Source organism: Camarhynchus parvulus, chromosome 17, assembly GCF_901933205.1.
Source record: "Camarhynchus parvulus chromosome 17, STF_HiC, whole genome shotgun sequence".
In the NCBI taxonomy this organism is placed as follows: domain Eukaryota; kingdom Metazoa; phylum Chordata; class Aves; order Passeriformes; family Thraupidae; genus Camarhynchus; species Camarhynchus parvulus.
In genome coordinates, this window is record NC_044587.1 from 5574554 (window position 1) to 5594065 (window position 19512).

The 19512-nt window shown below is 46.8% G+C and overlaps 2 protein-coding genes and 1 long non-coding RNA gene across 7 annotated transcripts in view; 2 read left to right on the forward strand and 1 right to left on the reverse strand.

Moving 5' to 3' along the window:
- The first annotated feature begins 292 nt into the window (after positions 1-292).
- On the forward strand, positions 293-7747 carry WDR34 (WD repeat domain 34). The gene is given in 10 exon segments (XM_030961739.1): positions 293-325; positions 327-470; positions 1112-1366; positions 2030-2139; positions 3155-3312; positions 3743-3852; positions 4544-4711; positions 5120-5352; positions 6052-6209; positions 6790-7747. Coding segments are annotated over 10 exon segments (1608 nt in total). The 3' UTR covers positions 7029-7747.
- Positions 7192-19512, reverse strand: part of SPTAN1 (spectrin alpha, non-erythrocytic 1) — a 45898-nt gene continuing 33577 nt past the window's right edge. For 4 of the 5 annotated variants that reach the window (XM_030961738.1, XM_030961737.1, XM_030961735.1 and 1 more), the window contains 19 exons: positions 19375-19512; positions 18926-19030; positions 18507-18715; positions 17753-17873; positions 17485-17606; positions 16913-17045; positions 16432-16530; positions 16003-16162; positions 15706-15782; positions 15360-15569; positions 14857-15153; positions 14279-14391; positions 13445-13462; positions 10322-10376; positions 9612-9808; positions 9188-9241; positions 8631-8777; positions 8196-8343; positions 7192-7515 (listed from right to left, as the gene is read on the reverse strand). In XM_030961738.1, coding sequence (XP_030817598.1) covers positions 7390-7515; positions 8196-8343; positions 8631-8777; positions 9188-9241; positions 9612-9808; positions 10322-10376; positions 13445-13462; positions 14279-14391; positions 14857-15153; positions 15360-15569; positions 15706-15782; positions 16003-16162; positions 16432-16530; positions 16913-17045; positions 17485-17606; positions 17753-17873; positions 18507-18715; positions 18926-19030; positions 19375-19512 — 2529 coding nt within the window. In that variant the 3' untranslated portion in view covers positions 7192-7389. The remainder of the gene's footprint in view (positions 7516-8195; positions 8344-8630; positions 8778-9187; positions 9242-9611; positions 9809-10321; positions 10377-13444; positions 13463-14278; positions 14392-14856; positions 15154-15359; positions 15570-15705; positions 15783-16002; positions 16163-16431; positions 16531-16912; positions 17046-17484; positions 17607-17752; positions 17874-18506; positions 18716-18925; positions 19031-19374) is intronic. The other variant, XM_030961736.1, reaches the window with a different exon arrangement.
- Positions 8045-11544, forward strand: LOC115911053. The gene is made up of 3 exons (XR_004061231.1): positions 8045-8361; positions 10574-10721; positions 11408-11544. It is a non-coding gene; the product is annotated as an uncharacterized LOC115911053 (long non-coding RNA).

Sequence of the window (19512 nt, forward strand, 5' to 3'; positions counted from 1 at the left end):
AACTCCTGCACCCCGCGCCCTTCGCCTGCGCTGCCACCCGTGCCCGCAGCGGGACCAGCCGGGCCCAAGCGCAGCTACGGCGGGAGCGACCAAATGGCAGAAGCAGCTTCGGCCGGACCCAGGGCTCTGACGAAGCTGCCGGGATAGGCCGCACCGCTCTCCCGTACAGAGCCACCGCCCGCCCAGCCCCGCCAGCCCGCGCCCTTCCCCAATATGGCCCCGCCCGGCTCACTTTGCCGCTCGCAAGCCGGCGGGCTCGGCGCTCGGGTGACGTCACCGCGCGCCCGTTTCCATGGGAACCGGAGGCGCGGGCGGCGGGAGCGCCACGGGCCGGGACTGCCGGGAGCGACTCCCGATCCCCCCGTTCCCCCCGGGCCCTCTCCCGTCCCGGCATGTTCGCGGACAGGACGGCACCCGGTGCCGACGTGCAGTCGCTGTGGAGGAGCGCCCGGAGCGCGCGCTGCGAGGCGGTGAGAGACCCCCGGGGCGGCCCCGGTCCCACTCCTGGATCGCCGGGCCGGGCAGGGGGCAGCTGTCAAGGCTGTGCCTTCCCCGGACCTTCTGGGACCATGCCCCGATTTGCCCTCTCCCTTGTTCGTCAGCGACCCCCCCGCAGGTCCCGCGGCTCCAGCGCGGCCCGGGACCGAGCCCTCCCGCTCCGGTAGTTGTTGGCACCGTGCGGGGCCGGGGCGGCGGGGCCTGTGCCCGCCCGCCGGCTCAGTCCCGTCAGCGTTGTGCTGATTTAGCCCCGGTGTGCGGAGTGGCAAAGAACCGGCCGAGCGGCTGCCGCCCCGCAGCTGAGAGCTGCTAATGCTGCGCTGTCACCGTGCGCTCTGCTCGCTCCTCACTCTGGAGCTCGCTGCCTTCTTGCCTTCTCCCGTCCTTCCCATTCCATGCTTTAGAGCAGTGCCTGGGTCTGGCATTCGGGCATCTCTGCCTCCAAGGTCACAAACGCATCACCAACACCTGGGCAAGTACGGAGCTACCATGTGGTTAACCATGAACCAGAGGGGCTGGAGTGTCTCCGTGAAGCGGCAGAAAGGGGAAGGTGCTTTGGATGCCTTGTGCAACACTTGTTTTTCTGCTTAGACTGTCTGTCTTCTTTCACTAGAAAACTTGCCAGACTGGGAAAATTTCAACAGCAGAAGCTGCAGCACAGTCTCATACAGCCCGAGATGCTGCGGTGCAGACAGAACAGAGCAAAGATGCTGTCCAAGACGTCCAGCAAGAAGTCCAAGTAGATTACACTGGGCTTCTGTCATTCCTTCAGAGAGTGGAGGATGCTGTTATCAAAGAACTAAATAAAAACTGGAAAAGTCATGCCTTTGATGGCTTTGAAGTGAACTGGACAGATCAGGATGAAACAGTAAGTGACAGAATTGAGATCATTGTCCAAGCAGAGTTCAGTTACTCTAAGTTGTTAGTCCTTATTGCTGTGATTGTTCTTGCCATGTTCTAATAATTAAACATTACCAGTTGGGCTGCCTTGGGGTTTTTTCAGCTTTCTCCTTGCTTGGTAAAACTGTTCTTCCTGCTGGTGACTGAGCTGTAGCAGCAGTGAGAGGAGGAAGCCTGCAGTTGATGTAGGCTTTTCTTCAGCCCCTTCAGAGCTCTCCAGCCTAGCAGGGATCTAGGAACTGTTGCAGTCAGTGAGTTGGCAGCTCTGCCTGCTTAGGTTTGTTTAGTGCGTGGTGCTCAGGAATGGAAGCAATTTGTATCAGTACATGTTGGGACTGGCATTTTCAAACTGTTACTTGTGAAGCTCAGTGAGTGCCAAATTCACACCTGGCAGCTGCTGTAAATTCTTAGGCACAGCCTTCCAGAGCTGTGCAGTCTCTGAGAGGTTGTTTGAGTGGCAGTTGTGTTGCGGGTTTGTTTCCCTACAGGAATTCAACAACCTTTTCACATAAATTCTTGGACTGAGGAAAACCCACACTGTAACCCCACAATCACACCAGGGGTAGGCATGGATCTCATTTCTCTCTGTTCCGAGATTGTTGCCTCAGTGCTTGGATTTGATCTCTTTCAGGTGTTGTGTTTACATTCATTGTCATACCCAGAGGCTCAGGATCAAAACCTGCAGGTCACCGGTGTGTCATGGAATGCCACAGGATCTGTCATTGCATGTTCCTATGGCCGGTGAGTATCCGGAGGGATTTGGGAGTGCAGCTGAGGCTGATGTGATGGCTCAGGCTGACCTGAGTGCTAGATATGTTTGCTTTCTCTGCAGTAACAAACTGACATATATATATATATATATATCCACTCCTTATGCTAGTTAAATTATTAATTTTAAAAGTAACAAAATCTCAGGCAAGTCCTGAATTTTTCTTTTATTTCTTCTATCCTCCCCCTGCCCTGAAAATGGATACATGATCTTACTGATTTGTTTCTAGGTAGATTCTGTTTGAAAGATGTAAAGAGCAGATGCACTTGCAAATATCTGTATGTGAGGTTTGGGAGAATGCACTTTATCTTCACTGAGATCATGATGTTTAATGTGGTCTGTGAGCACCCTGGATGAACCTGGCACCTTTTCATGCATGTGCCTGGTGCCATGGACATGTAATAACATGCTTAAGGATTTCTGAAATATAGGTTTCACAAATCATTTATCTAATCCATTGATGTCTGTAGCAGCTCCCTCTCTCTTGGCCCTACTTCTGCCCTTATTTTTTTTAATGTTCCTCTTTCCTTACATTAAAAGCCCCAGCTAAAATGGTTTCCATGAGAGAATGCATAGGGAAGAGTAAAACAGGGCAAACCTGTATGTTAGCTGCTCCTTCTGCTCTCCCAGTCTAACACTGTTTGCAGATGAGGATGTGGGTTTTGTGTCTGTGGGTACCCTCAGCAGAATTCCTTCCATGAACTTTCCATATGCACCCTTTTGATTGTTCCCATTATTTGAATGGTGAGTAGGTCTTGGAATAGGGAAATTGTACCCAAAATTTACTGGCTGCACTTTGAGGTAAGCACAGACATGTTCCCTGTCACATTGTGGATAAACCAGCCCCCAGAGAAGTTCCATCCCCTCAGGATTCCTTCATGATAGGACCCAAAGCAGCACACTGAGGTGACCATGGGGAATCTCAGAGCTCTGCTGGACTGGAATCTCTGGAACACACAAAGCAAGATGCAGCTTTTTGTTTTTCAGGTTGGACAATGGGGACTGGAGCACAGAAAAATCCTATGTTTGTACCTGGAATCTGGACAGAAGAGGGTTGAATCCACAGCACCCTGACCTGGTGGTGGATGTTCCCAGTTCTGTCATGTGCCTGGCTTTCCATCCCTCCCAGCCATCACTGATAGCTGGTGGGTTGTTCTTACCTCAGACCATGCTTAAACACACCCTTTTTTCCTGCAACCTGGATCCTTTGGTTTCTCTCTCTGAGCCCAGCCTCAGATTTCCTGTAAAGGAGCAGCATTGCAGCTCCTCTAACTGAGGAACTAATGCCCACCAACACAGATAAGTGCACTGTAACATCTGAACTGGGACTTGCTGCTTCTTTAGTGACACCTGCCTTTATATCCCCCTCTCAGAGAGGTGACAGAAGGAAATCCAGCCCTGGCTGTAAGGGAATAAACTTATTTCAGCAGAGCAATATTCTCTTATACCAGAACTGGCTGTGCCCTGCACAGAACTGCCCAGCCTTTGAAGCTGGTGGGTCTGTTTAATCATTGCTCCATTTGTGCATTTGTTCTGAGCTGTCAGACCTCATGTGTTTTGTATTTGTCCTTTCAGGTGGCCTGTTCAGTGGGGAGTTGGTGGTGTGGGACACCAGCAGGACAGAAGACCCTGTGATCTGGAGGACAGGGATGACAGATGACACCCACACTGACCCAGTCTATCAGGTAACAGAGAACACTGACAGCACACAGGGCTGGGGCAGGTGAGAGTTGCCACTGCTCTGTGTCATCTCTTTGGTTCCCATCCACAGCCAGGCAGTTCACAGACATTTCAGCAGTTATATTCTTTTTTGGTTGGTTATTTTCCCCCAAATCTAGCTCCTGAACAGACAGTCTGTAAAAAATAACTTCACTGTCCAGGATAAATGAAAAGCAGGCTGATTCCCAAACTGTAATTGTTTATTAAGGGAGATGCAGCCAGTGATACTTGGAGTGGTTTAAAAACACAAATGGGAAAGTGTCACTGATCCTTGGAAGCTTAAAGCCACATGCTCTAAGGGAATTTACAAGCATGTCATGCAGTCTGGTTTCCTAAGGATTTTGCCCTTCTGGGGCCTTGTGACTCTGGACATTCTGTGTATTTTTCTCATCTGCTACTCAGGAAAATGCTGTTGTTTAGAGCTAGAAAGTGCCATAAATGCCCATCCCAAAAGTGAGGGCAGGTGAACCATAGAAACTGCAATAGAGATTCAGCCCTGAACACTGGATGTGTTTCTGTCCTTACATCAGTCTGTGCCAGCTGTCAGTAGAAGCTCGTTTGGTACCAGGCTGGTGCCTGGTTCTGCTTCTGTGCAGGCTGCATGGTCTGGGCAGTTGTGACAGTCCCCGTTGTCCTGAGCTCTCGCCTTTGGAACAGGTTCACTGGTTACCTGACACCAAGCACAGAAACCACGCCCGGCTGTTGAGTGTGGGGACAGATGGGAAGATCCTCGTGTGGAGGGAGGAGCGGGATGGGCGGCTGGCCTTGGCTGAAGGATTTGCCATCATGGCTCAGCAGATCCCTCGCAGCACTCGGCTGAAGAAGGTGAGTTCAGCAGCTCAAAGAGTGCCCTTTCCATAAAAACACTCTGAACCCTGGAGCCCTAGTGTCAGAGCTTACCCTGCTCCCAGAAGGGCCAGGAAAAACCTGTGGATCAAGGGTGTGCTTCTGAACAAGCACACCCTTGATCCACAGCTCCTTTGCCATACAGAAATCATTCTGAGAAGACTGACAAGAGCTGAGGTTTTGCCATGCTCTAAAGAGAAGTTACCAGGATGGAGAACTTGTAATGTTAATTCATGTGAACCCATTTGTAGGAAGGATTCAGTGCTACAAACACGGAGCTGTCGCAAGCTGTGCTGTGAGCAGCCCGCTGGGCCCCCAGCAGGCCCTGCCTGCCTGCGCCTCTCTGGGGAGCCCCAGCTCACACCAGCTCTGTCTCTCTCTGCCCAGGTGGCCTGGGGAGAGGCAGCCGTGGGGGTGACCTCGCTGTCCTTCTCACCCTTCGATGCCGGTGTGTTCGTTGTGGGTGTGGAAGGTGGGTACTGCCTGCGGTGCTGCACCTCGGCCCAGGGCCCGGCCCTCCCGCGGCCGGGCGGCTCCGTTCCCCTCAGGGCGCCGGCCGAGCTCGCCTTCTCCCCTCACGCTGGGCCCGTCTACTCCGTGAGCTGCTCGCCCTTCCACAGGCAAGTGCTGCATGTGCGACACAATCACTGCCTGGCTCTAAACACAAAAGAGCCCCTGGGGTGTGTACAAGTTCCAAAAAAGAGCCACCTGGCATTAGGAACTTCCCGTTGTGGGAGAAAAACCATCCATCGGCTCTGGTGAAGCTGCCTGCTGGACTGTGGGCACATGAGCAACACTAGCACCTTCCTTAGATCATCCTGTTTGTTACAATTAATACTCAGTTTAAAGCCAAGGAGATGAAAAACTCCTTCACTTGGGCAGATCACTAAGTATCTTACTGAAGATTTTTCTGCCATCAGTTGCTGCCAGAATTTAAATGAGAAGCTCCCATCTCTGCCAGCAATTCACCCACCATCCGTGGAGGCCCCAAGCCCTGTTTCTGTGAAACATGCTGACAGCCCAGGTTTGCATTTAATTTGCATGAGACAAGCCCAGCTCGAACAATGCCCAGCTCTAGATCAGCAGTTCTCAGGCAGCCCTGGGCCACAACCCATCGGCGGTCAATACAAGCCCTCATTAAGCTTAATTGAGGGCACTAACAAACAGCCCACAGCACAGCCTGGCAATTGCTGCTTTAGGAAACACAGACCTTTACAAAGCAGGAATATTGTCCGAGGTCATGCTCCTTGACTGATTTCTGTTCTTTATCGTTAGCAATAAAACAAAAAGAGCTGTTTCTTGCTTCCTCCCTCCCCCAGGAACCTCTTTCTGAGCTGTGGGACCGACGGACAAGTTCACTTGCACTCCATGTTGCAGACACAGCCCCTCTTTGCTCTACAGTTATCAAAGAAATACCTGTTCTGTGTATGCTGGTCTCCAGTTCGACCACTGGTTTTTGCAGCTGCATCTGGAGAAGGCAAGTAACTGCAGGTGCCTCCTCTTGAGCATAAAATTAAGAGTGTTCTGGGTATTAATTAGTCAGGTCGATTGTACTGATTAGCAGATCCCACAAGCACAGAGCAGTGGCTATTGTTCTCACTGTGTAATTAGTACAAAGGAGTAATTTCTAACTTTAACAAGGTGAACCAGCAGTTATTTTTCACTTCTGATGGTACCTTTAAATCTGTTGCCACAGTCATTCACAGGAATACAGTACAGCAAGATCACTGTGGCTAAACCTATTTCCAGCTTGTTTTTGACATCTACTTCCAGAACTAATGGCTTAAAATGAAAACTTTTTCCTTAGAAAATTGCCCAAACATTTTTCAGTTAAAGAATGGAGATTTCACAGAATTTGGCAAGCTGGTTTCAGGTTTCTGACAGTAGAACAAATCCATCCTGCCTGCAGTAATGTCAGCTGTCTGTCACAGCCTAGACACCCATCAGCAGGGGAAACAGGTTAAAAATAACTCTCAGTGCCAGACTAAGCAGATACTCACCTGCTGTTAGAGAGATGTCTGTTGCCATGAAGCTGCAATGAATGTCTGTGTCTGCAGGAGAGGTGCACCTGTTTGACCTGGGGAGGAGCACGCAGAAGCCCACAGTGTCCCTGAAGCAGTCTGTGAGTGACTGCCCTGTGTATTGTTTGGAATTCAACACCAAGCACACGCGGCTCCTGGCAGCAGGGGATGCTGCTGGGACAGTCAAAGTCTGGCAGCTGAGCTCCGACTTCACTGAGCAGGGACCAAGGGAAAAGAGTCACCTGGAGCAGCTGGCAAGTGAGATCATGGACTGAGGGAGCAGCATAACAGCTGTGTGAAACTTGTAACTGCCCTGACTCCAGCAACAATTCCCCACTCACCTGTTCCAGTGTTGGCCTGGAAAACACAGGTAACCAACAGCTGGAATTGCCTCCATATAACAGTTAAATTTGCATTTAACCATTAAACACAAGATGATGTGGTTCGACCAGTAACTTTTATTGAAGCACACTGCAACATGTTTCTTTTCCCTAAGAGTTTTAAGCTAAGCACTTTAAGGTTACATCATAAAGTAACATTGATTATTGTAGAGCACAAAGAGAGAGAGACACATGCAGAGCTACAGTCAGCAAACGTGAGCATGTCCTTCGCATCTTTTGGTTCTAGTGTTTCAGATCAATTCACAAAGAGTGAACGTGTAAATTCTATGTAGTCGTAGGCAGAAGGCAGTTCCCTGCCCTTGCCATCCATGTAGGGTTTCATGTGAGAGATGCAATAATCGGCCTGTTCCCGGGTCAGGTTCTGAAAGAGAGACAGCGTGGGGGTGAGAGGGCTCTGGGGCTGCCAAGGGGCATTGACAGGCAGCCCTCCCATTCCCCGGGGCAGAAACCAGAGCAGCACAACTCCGCCTAGCATGGAAATGCTCTGGCTGTTGGCATTATTTGGTTAAGGCTTGGAAGGCCTGACCAGAGTCTTCCCACCGAACAGAAGACAGAGCAGGTAACTGGGACAAGGAAGCACTGCAAACTCTTTATTTCCCTGCCAGCTAGTGGTATTCAGACAGGAAAAACTTGCTGTTTTGACAGGGCAGTGAGAGGGAGAAAATGTTCATACTGTCTAAACTTAGGCTCAAGCTCTTCCTTTGAATTGCTGTCTGGAGAAACATCCCCCCTCTAATTTCCCAAATGATGGAAGGGAAGTTCTGAGGACAGTGCACTCCATTCCAGGCCTTTAAGTAGCTCTTGTTTTATTCAACCTGAGCAGTTCTTTGGTACCTAAAGCTTTTCCTCTTCCTCTATAGAGCCAAGAAAGCAACTGAGTAGGACTGTCACACAATTTCTGTGTTTGCTGCAGGGGATCCCCTGGCAGGGTCAGAACTGACTCAGCCCCAGTGACATGAGCCTCCAAGCCATTAGTGCTGGGCTTTATCTATGAACAGAAGTCTTGTGTGTTCCTCCCTGGGGTCAACAACCAGCACTCACCTGGTAGAGCTCCTCCTTGGTCACGTAGGGCTTCCCCTCGGAGCTGAGGGCACGGAAAGCGCTCTCGATCTCCTCGCTGGATTTCACGTTCTCCGTTTCCCGGCTGATCATGAAGGCCATGTACTCCTGCAGCGAGACGTGTCCATCCCTGCCAGAGAAACACAGGGTGAGCACTCAGAGCACAGCACTGCCAGTCCTCTCAGAGAGGGGCTGAACTGTTCTGGAAGGAGTGAAGGTCTTAATGCAGGAGACTCAACACTAGATCATTCTCTCAAAGTGAATTTCTTTACAAATGTCAGTCTTGCTTTCCTTAAGGCTTTCACATGAGTGACTGTAGAAACAGCCTCAGCTCTCAGCCTGTGAAGGACCTGCCAGCCAACTCCCCAGCCAAGACCCCCATGTATTTTGCAGTACAGAAAGGTCCAAATCACATACCTGTTGGGATCTACAGTGTCAAGAATAGACTCAAACTCAGGGTCTGGCTCTCCTTCCTCAACCATGGGCAGATCATAGCCGAGAGAGCGCAAGCAAGACTTAAACTCCTGGTGGTTGAGTCGTCCAGATTTGTCCTTGTCAAAGTGCCTAAAAACATAAAACCAGAACCCCCGTGTGTCAGTTATTGAGTCCTGAGAGCTGTAAAGTGAGCTGAAAACTAGATCAAGGTTATAACCAGCCCCTATTCTGTACAAATGAGTTTGTATCAATAAATAGTTCTATCTAGCATACATGAAAAATATGCACAAATTCTTAACTTTCCTTAAAAATCACCCCTTCCCCACCAAAAAAAACCCAGCTGTATTTTCAACTGGAATGCATTAGCACTGCCAGCAGCAGGGGCTGCAGGCTGTTGCCCTCTGGCAGAGAATGGAGCAGCTCCGCACAAAGTAGGGCAGACAACAAAGGAGCCACAAATGGATCCTGCAAACAAGAGCCATCCATGTGCCAGAAATATCTCCCAAGCCTTCCTCTGGCCTGTGTTCCTTGCAACTCACTTGAACATCATGCTGAACTCCTTCAGGGCCTCCTCAGTGACTCCAGTGGTGTTCCTGAAAAGGAAGCAGCAAAGCTGAGTAGCAGTTCCTGAGCTGTGGTACTCAGTCCAGCAGCTGCACCACACAGTGAGGACAAAGGAGCAAAAACCATTCCACATGGGAACACTTGTACACACTTATTCCACAGAATAAAACTGTGCCACTAAGATCCCACCCTTGCTCATGGCCAACAAGAGCTATTCCAAAACTGCTCACTTCATCCCTCTGAAGGGAACTGGGAGGTGGTGGGGATGTACAAGCTCACTGCATGCATTGTTCTGAGCACAGACCATGCAAGGCTGGCTGCAGGCATGGGCAGCTGTGGCTCCTGTCTTTCCCCCCACCCCAGTTAGACACTTGAAACCACACGTGGGCCAGGCAGTACCGGGCTTGGATCTGCTGCTCCAGGTTGTGTTGCATCCTCATCCCCAGCTGGTCCAGCTGGTCCCACTGTTGTGCCAGCCCCACAGTGCTGTGTTCTGTGTATTTGTTGTCCAGGATAAGTGCCTCTTCCATGGCTGCTCCAAGGTCCTCAATTTTCTTTAGCTGGCTCCTCATAGCTCGGATCTCTTGGTGCTTGCGCTGTGAGAAGCGAGTAGAGAGGAGAGAAATCATGGAGCACCAAAAAAACCCCAAAACTTAAAAAAGTTAGAACAGAGGTTGGCAGGGGAGGAAGGGTTATACTCTTCTTTTTCTCCTAGGACTTTATGTCCATATACTGGGATTTGTAAAATAAGATTCAGAGCAATGTTCATCTTCATGCTCACTTTTCTAAACTAGAGCTTGCAAACCAGTTCTGGAGACTAAAAAACTTCTTATTAGGAAATGTGCTAAAAATACTGTATCCTCTCTGCCCTACCCCACCTCCTTTAGGAAAAAGGGAAAAAAAATGGAAAACTACATCAGTGTTGTTTAATGGCCTGTGATGAAGTAGACATCAGATATGTAAACAGATAATCCCAGAGGTCTCTTCAGTATTCCAAATGTCTGAAATCAATTAAGATTTTCCCACACAATTCCATGCATTTCCCTTCCTGCTCTGTGTTCCCAAGCCAGCTGGAAATGCTGTTTTAACCATAGGTGCATATCACTTACTTTAGTAGCTTCCAGCTGTGACTCCAGTGTTCCAGATTCTTCCACCATACATGACCTAAACACAGAACAACAGTGAGAGAAGGCACTTATCTCATAAAAAAATGGCATGTGGGGCTTGAAATTAACAGTCCTTCCTTGAAATGAAAAATCCTTTCATATATTTAAACACTGGTTTTGTGTTTTGTTTATTCTGACTCATCCTATTTCAGACTGACTCTGTACATTTTGTCTGATTCTTATTTCTGTATATAGTTAATTTCTAGCCCCATTCGAAAGGCAACGTGATCAGCAGCCACACTTCATGCCAGACTCAAAGCACCCGCTTTACTGGACCTCGTGGAATTAGAATTTAGTGCAGTCCCACCCCCTGCCCAGCACACACCACACACACCAACTGCAGGTGAGTCACTGGGGATGGGCTGTATTTGCAGTCAGGTACAGGAGCTCTACAAAGGTGTGTTACAAAGGGGAAAATGAGGGTAAAAAAAGATGGTGAGAACTACTGGTTTGGTTGAAAAGTAATCTCAATGTGGCATAATCCTTGCAGAGAGCTACAGACCTCTGCTGCTCAGCAGTGCCTGGTGGAAAGGTGCCTTTCCCACCCCACCTCTCCATGCTGCACCGAGAGCAGCTGAGGTTCAGCCACTCTGCCCAGTGATTTCCACCCTGAGCTTTACATGCAGGTCCCCACAGTGGCCAGGGGCTCCGAGATCTCCTTCATACAGACTAGCTATGGACAGTCTCTGGATGCTCCTTTTCCCCCACCCAAGGATCCCAAGCAATCTCTAAGCAGCCGTGTTTGGGAATCTCTGTCCTTCCAACACGTACGGTGAGAGCTCGCACTGGATGACCCGCACATGGACAGTGAGTCTGGGTGCTGTGCAGATGGGATGTCCTCTGACTCTGGGGTATTAAACTTCCTAAAACCTGAATCTCTGATATTCCAGTCACTAAAACCAGGTTTTCATCCCCACTGGACTCTGTCTTCCCACATGTTTTTGAGCTTCTTGAGAATGGGGATTTCAAGTGCTGAATCACTCTGTAGCAATAAAAATGCACCAAACATCTGGGTGTTTCTCACCACAGGGTTAAGGCTCAGACTCAACGCCCGCCTAGAGATGAAGCGCACGCCCAGAGCCTTGAGCAGGAAGCTGGGAACCAACCGTGGAAAGAACCAACAGGGAAACAAAACCTCCAAGCATCTCTAAGCCGTGAAAGTTAGTTGGAAGGAAAGCGAGCCTTGGAATTAACGAGTGCGTTTGAAAACCAAAGTGAGGTAAGAAAATAAGAGGAAAAAACCTTCCAGATAGATCATCCCCAACTTCATACTGATAGACACGAATGACACGACGATATGCTATGCTAGTCAAAGGAAAGAAACCAAGTAAATTCCAAAAAGGAAGAAAGAAAGAACAGAGGAAAGAACACACCAAAACACGGCCACTGCAGTGGAGCCACACTCCAAGCCAGCACTGCCTTGCAGCAAACACAAGCAAGTATTTAATGAGAGAAAATTATTTAAATGCTGGTTGCACATACACAAAAATAAACTGTTAATATTTTCATGTAAGTCACAAATAAATGAGTCTCGGTAAGAGACAAACTGAAGTTTTGAAGTTAGCTCATCTACAGATTGTTTAAAAGCATTTTTTCCCCTAAACTCCAAATTGTTCTTCCTCCCTTCCCCAAAGAACACCCCTCCCAGGCAGTGCTGGGCACACACAAGCTGCAAAGCAAGGAGTGTGCATGGCAGCTCTCCTCCTGACACTTCCTGAAGCTCTGCCTTCCCTCTCACGAAGCCAGGCTAAGCACAGCCAGTGCCTCTTGGAACTAAATCCACGTTTTTAATCTATTCACAGAGAATTAAGGACAAATTCTGCCTGGCATATCAGCAGCCCTCTGGTAATTTGTTCAACAAAAGAGCCTGGCATGAGGATCTCTAACTCTGACCCTGTGTCTTTCAGTGAATGGCTCCTTTCTGTTCACTCGTTCTTGGATACCAGAACTAATCTACATCACTGCTTGACAAAGGAGCAGGGAATTCAGCATCCATTCCAGGAAAATCTGCTCCGTTCCATTAAACTGTACAACAAAGCCAGGGCAAACTATTTTTATCTGGCAGAACACAAGAGACTGTGATCATTACAGAGCAACTAAGCAGCAGAATTATCTGTGAAGATTCCATCCTTCTATTAGGAAAAGCTTTCTCTTTAGGAGCAAGGCTCTGGCCTCCTCCAGCCCTGTGCACAGGCTCACACACAGCCTCTGCCCTGGCCCACAGACTGCTGGCATTTGACATCACATCTTATCACAAAGCTTCCACTGTGCTGAGACTCGTCCTGCTGAAGGAATTTAACTGGGCAGACACATTTGCAGAGGCTTTGGTAGTCTGAAAACATTTAAAGATCTTATTATTTCCTTTCCACTTCCAGACAAATGGCCAGCACACATCCTCATCAGGAACCACTGCTGTGGACGCAGAGTGGGCTTAAAACTGCTGGCAAATTCCAACAGCTTCTTCAATTCATGTTGGAAGGTTGGTTTTCTCCTGTCAAGGCAAAAATCTGTGTGGGCCATGGTTCTGTAGCAGATTAAAAGTGGGCAGTTCATATTTGCAAGCTACAGGCTTTTAAGATATGTAATATCAGCAAAATGTTGTAAGAATCTTCCCTTCTCCTTATCAAAACTTTGGAGATTTCATTGTTCTCAGAACAGTTATGGTCAAATGTTTTATTTCACCTGGCAAGTCTCTTAAGCTGAAAAACCAGAAATGTCAGAATAGCCTGCCTTTGGAAAGGAGCTACACTCTCACATATCTCCTCAACTAAGGATCTTTTCCTGTGCAAACTCTCAGAGAAAGCAGGAGCAAAAGTCAGGAATTCCATGGTGTGCCTGTGGCTGCCTGCTGTAATTCTGCTTTTGACTAGGAGATTCTTATGTTTCTACTGCTTTATAGCTAACTACTCCAAAATCTTGTTTCCTGTGTCTGTGCACCTCAGCAAAAGGTTGCTCTTTTTAAATAAGAGGGGTTTGAGCACAGCTTTCACAAGCAATGTAACAGGAGAAAACACACAGAGCAGAACACATCACCAAAATTTGAAAGATACAAAATTCAATACTAACCCATCTAGCAGGTAAGTCCTGTAGAATGTGAAGATCCAAACATCAGGCAGCAGGACAGAGACAAGACAGTAAGAGAGGGATAGAGATTTGGGTGGGAAGCAAACATCAAAAAGTTAAAAATCATATTTATATTTCATTATTTCATGAAGACACATACAGAACTATTTGTAAACACACAGACAGAGAATCACAGGGTTACACAGAACAGAACTCACCTCCTCTGACCCCCAGCCAGAACCTGTCAGAGCTGCTGACAGCACTGACTGAGTGCAGCCACCTGCAATGCTCAACCTTGAGACTTTTTATTCCTAACACAGTTGTTTTATCTTTACTTCCTCTCCTTAGAGAAAGTTATTATTAGAACAGTAGCCCAGGGAAATTATTACAAAGTTTTAAGCTCTTTTCACATCTTCTTTCTCTATCTGAACTCTAGTAAGAGTCTCAATACACTGCTCAATACAAAAGGGGAATTAACAGAAATGCCAATGGCACTTCAAGTCTGCTTGGAGCTATTTGAGCTCCACCTCCCCAGCTGTGCTACAGCCTAGTTCAGGAATAACTGGAGAAAAATTAAGTCCTGGATAACTGGAATTACTGCAGGAAAATAAATTCAGAAATAGGAACATTTTTTAAGTCTGGTGTTCCAGGGCTTTCCTTTCCCCTGTAGCTATTGGGGCCTCCCTCAAATCCCAGCTGCAGGGAATGGACAAGTCCTGATGTGCTGTTTTTCAGTAGGAGACATTCACAACTTTGACAGTCCAAAGAGATGGAGGATGCACACAAATAGTACCTAAGGGATTCTCTAAGGGCAGGTCCTGGAAAGACAAACTATACCTGGTCTCCTGAATCCACTGATGGAAGGCATTGGCATGCTGAGCAAATTCCTGACGCAGTTTGTCATTTTCTTCCTGCCTTCGCTGTTCCTTCTGCAGCTCCAGTTCACGTTCCTGAGAAATGAACAACAGTAATTTCAGAGAAATAAAGGGACTGGTCTCATCCTGTAACAGAAAGCAAAAACTAAAAGCACAGTTCTGAGCCTCAAAACAACATTGAGTCCTCGGTGCCCCGGATACCTAGAGAAAAGCATCTCAGGTGGTAATTCAGAACTGAAGTCCTGAGAACTGCAATTGAACCAGCAGTTGCTTCACTGGATAGCAGAGTTAAATGTCTATTACAGTTAGGAAATGAGGCATGTGCTTTGCCTTTGGAAGAGCCACAAATGGAAAACCATGAGAACAACTGACAATAGCACAGGTTTATAGTTAATGTCAATTCTTCTTTGCTCACGAATTTTGAGATATTTTGACTGTATTATGGTGACAAACTCTTGTGCCCATTATCTCAGAGAACATCTTCCAGGGAAGACTGAAAGGTTGTAAAATATGAAGAGACTCTTTCCCTCACTGACTTGCCTTGATAATTTTCTGCAGATTCCTCCAGGTTTCTTCAAGAGCCTCCATAGTGAACCAAGTGTAGGGGTTGGAGGCCACACGGAAGCTCTTGATCTGGCGATCCAGCTCTGCCAGCTGGTTGAAATCAGCCTGGGCAGAACTTAGGGAGGAACGGAAAGCGTCGTGAGCTTCTCTCAGGGCTTTGATTTCCTCCAGGGAGTTGCAGCGCAGAGGATCCGTCAGGTCCTCCTCAGCATTCTCAAACCAACTGTTGAAGGCAGAGGCCTTCTTTGCAAAGGTCAGGAAGAGATCCTCAACCTTAAAAAGAGAAAAAACCCCAGTTGTTCAATAATGGAAATATTCTGTATGAGCTCATCTGGAATTAACATGCAAGAGTCTGCCTTGCAAGCATCTCAGAAATTCTTATGTTAATTCTCCAGGATCTCCAAAATGGTTAGTTGCAAGTGTGTATTTTTTATCAAGTGCACAATTAGATTTTTGTAGCCCCATGGTTGGTCACTCACCTTTCTGAAGTGCTCCTGAGCCTCCAAGAGTTTCTTTTTTCTGGTAGCAGAATTAGCCAGTAGCTGATTCCAGCGTTTCATCAAGGAAGCATGCCGGGCCTCGATGGCCTTGGACTGGATGTGCTTGGCTGCAAGCAGCTGGTCTTTCAGAGCAGTGATGTTTGCAATTCCCTCCTGCTGGAAAGCCTGAAGTCCAGCATCAAATGTTTCCTGAAGCATTAAAAGAACAAAAGGCATTTGTTTAACCTTTCCAATACCCTGCATATATTTCAAACATGGATTCTTGTGTGTTCACAAGAGTTCAGCTGGTCCCTTCCTCATGGGTGGCAGCAGCATCAGCACTGACCTGTTTGGTGAGCAAGGTTTGCACTGAAGAGAGGTCACGTCCGTAATCATCTGTCTTCAGACTGTTTTCCTTCTCTCCTGGAAAATGAAACAAATTTTGCAAAAATGTCATTTCTCCATCTCAAACATTCCCTCTGTTCCAGATCAGGTTACTACAAAGGCATGAAGCAGGGACAGCCCTGCTGATTACTCTGGGCTTAGGTCTGCTTGTTACAACAGCACACAAGGAGCTACTGGAGACCTGTGGAAATGAAGGAGTTTAATGTTTGTTTGTGACCAAATATTGTACAGAACGTACCTATCCATGACTCCACCACATCTGCTTTCCAGTTGAACTGGAGGAAGGCTGAGTTCTCATCCAATTTGGCTTTCCTCTGAGCTGCTGCTTTCTCCAGATCTGACACCTTGCCTCTGAGCCCCTTCATCTTGGCAGTGATGTTTGCCTCGTGGTGATTGTTCTATGTGACAGGGAAGAAAAAAAATACAGCCATCCTGTATGATGTTAAAGTCATCTGAGGCATTCAGGATGTTGGTGACAGAGCAAGGACTTCAGCTGAAAGATATTGTCTCAGAAACAGCTTTGAAAGCAAAATACCAACAGCTTATTCAGCCACAAAAAGTGAATAAGAGCTCTTTTCAAAGACATGACAGAGAAGAGAAAGTCTACTGTAACATGAAGATGTCCTGGGAAGGCTTTGAAGGTTTCTCTTTACTAGTTCATACTCACCTTTTTAATGAGATCCTCTCCATTAGCACAGACATCATTCACTCTGTCCTTGTGGACAGTAAAATCAGTCTCAAATGCCTCATGCTTCTTCAGCAAGCCCTGCAAATACAAGACACAGGCACTCCTAAAAATAATTTCTCACCATTTATTAAAAAGTAATTAATTTTATAAAACAGCATAAACTTCTTCTGTCAAAAATTAATCTTAGCTGGTTAGCACAACTTACTGATTTTCTGTGGACAAAAAGAAACTGAGACTGACTTCCAATCAGAGGTTAAGGGATGCAAAGCTACATCAAACTGCAAGTAATTTCTACAGGAAATAACATTATTGGGATGCTTTTACAAAGTGAATTTACATTTTTACAATGTAGGACTTCAAAAGGAACAAACAACCTCTAAATTGTAAAGACAATTAAAATGTTTGTTATGCTCTAACCAACAGGAATGCAACAATAAAGTGCTGACAACTTCCTCCATACCTGGATAGCAGCAAGTGTGTCCCCATAATCCTCACTGGCTACCAGTGTCATTTTCTCATTGATCCAGGCTTCTTCTTCCTCAACATTTGCTACAAACTGCTGATACTCCAGAGACTCCTCCAGACGCTGCCCCCTGTGTGGGGAAGGTAAAAGTAATCAGTTTTATGGCATTGAGATGTAAGATATAAAAACAATGTGCAGAGTCTGAATCTTATCATTCACACTTCACTCCTCCAGCAGCAGCCATGGCTGGAGCTCCAGGAATTCCTTGGACTACAAAGCCTGCAGCTGCCAAAGGACTGAAGCAAACTCTCTCCCAACAGTTTCTAATCAGGAAAAAATTCCTGGTAGTGGATTAAAGCCAGCTGATTGCAAGCCTGTGGTTTCCAACTGGTGCAAGAAAAGGATAAATACAACATACACCTCAAAAAGAGGTTCATGTTTCTAACTAAGGAACGTTGTCAGTAGTCTTGTAGGGTCTGTGATCAGTGATAGATGCTGTTACATCATATTCCTAATAACCCATCCCCATGTAACTTTGAATTAATACTGAATTTTATAGAAATTCATACCTAGCAGCTGCCAGCTGTTTTAACTCTTTCCAGTGATCCACAAACTGAGCCAGTCTCTGCTGTATCTCCTCCTTTCCAATTGTGTTGTCATCTGAAAGCTTCTTACCCGTGTCCAGGACACCCTAAAGAGAAACAGTTATTGGAACATCACCTGCCTTCCTCATGTGCATTGTCTGGGGTCCAGCAAAACTACTGCTGGCTTTCATCTCTTCCACAGTCAAGGAAGGTGCTGCTTATAGAGGAATCTGCCATGGGAAGAGGCTTTTACCTGGATAGCAGGTTCATGGGCAGCTAATTCTGCTTCCAAGCGCTTGTGTTTCTTCCTCAGGTTCTGCACACCAGTCAGGTCTCTGCCATAGTCCTCTGAGCTGACCAACAGTTTCTTCTCTCTAAATTCAACAGAGGAGAGAGAAAGATAAAATATGAAAATTACTTCTAAAGGTCCAACCTGACAAAACAGAAAACCCCTCAGATGCACAACTGCTCTGCCTTGCACAAAGATCTTGGATGCAAATTCCTGTGTGAAGAAAAGAAGGTGACAGAGGGCCCATCATTTATCTTTGAAGGACAGAATTCCTTTGTGCTGTTTTCTTTTTAAAAATATAGATGTCTTTTGTAAAGTTGTCCAAATTTTGTTTGTTTTAAAAGCATGACAAAAGAAGTGCTCTAATCTGAATGATTTCTATCAGCCTCATGTTTTTCTCTCCTCCTGAGGTACCAACACCAATGTGGAAAGACCATTTGATTAATGACAACTGACTACAATGAAGAAACTATTTGAAACTGAAAAAGGTTTGAATTTTTGGTAGGAGCATTCCCAAAAATACTAGAATAAAATGTCTGAGTCTAAACAGTGTTTTTCTGCTTACTGGGATTTGACCAAAGAAAATTGCAGATAAGAAACCACACCCAAAGCAGCTTTTCTGGACTCCTATAAACACACAGTTGTTGGAAGACAGTTCTAAAGCCAAACTAAAGGATGTGAGTGACATTGGCAAGCCCAGAACTTCCCAGACACCCACTTGATCCAGGACTCCTCATCGTCCATGTCACGGAAGAACTGGTGCAGGCGGTGGCTCTCGTTGAGCTTGGCGCGGCGGGCGCTGGCCATGCCCTTGATGCGCTGGAAGCGCCCGTTGATGGTCTCACGCTTGTCCTTCACCTGGGACGTGTCAAAGGCGCTGCTGGTCATCAGACTGTCAGCCTGGCTGTTCAGGTCCTTCAGGCGGTCCTGGGCACGGAGGGGAGAGAGCAGGGATTGCTCAGAGCTCGTTTCTGTGCTCATTATGTCAGGATGAAAATCAGAATCTGACTCGCAGTTACAGGTTTTGTTAAAAAACACATTTCGACAAGTCTGTGACTGCAGCAGGTATCAGGAGCTGTACCCATAGAATTTGCTTATGGCTGATTTATCTTCCAACACTAAAAGGGAAAGCAATACCTCGTGAGCAGATATATCAGCTTCCAGTAACTGGTGTTTTTTCAGAAGGTTGTTAACAGATGCCAAGTCCTTCCCATAGTCTTCAGATGCCAACAAAGCCTCCACCTGGGATGGAGAAGGAAACATGGAACGAAGAACAAATTGTGTTTCATGAACTCCTTGAAAATATTATGCTTTAAAACCATGCAAATTACTGCTCAATTTTCTACTAAACCTTGACCTTGGCACATGTTTAATACGTAAAAGGTTCCATGAAAAAATTTGCTTCTTCTCACCTTATTGTTCCTAACTAATAAAACATATACAAGAATTTTACTAGTCATAAGGTTTTTTTAAAGTAAACCTAGACTTGCTCAAAGGTAAACAGTGCTCCACAAAATTTAACATCAGCAAAGGTAATGAAAACTGAAAAAAAAAGCTTTGCAAGTAATTAACTCCTATCTTATTACCTCTGAAAGCCAAAAGTCAAAGTCCTTGATGCCAGTATTGAAATTCTGTTGCTTATTAGCTTCTTTCAGTTTCTGACTCTTCTCTGCTGACTTCTGTACCAGGAATTGCCACTGGTCAGCCAGGGCAGCCAGGCGTGC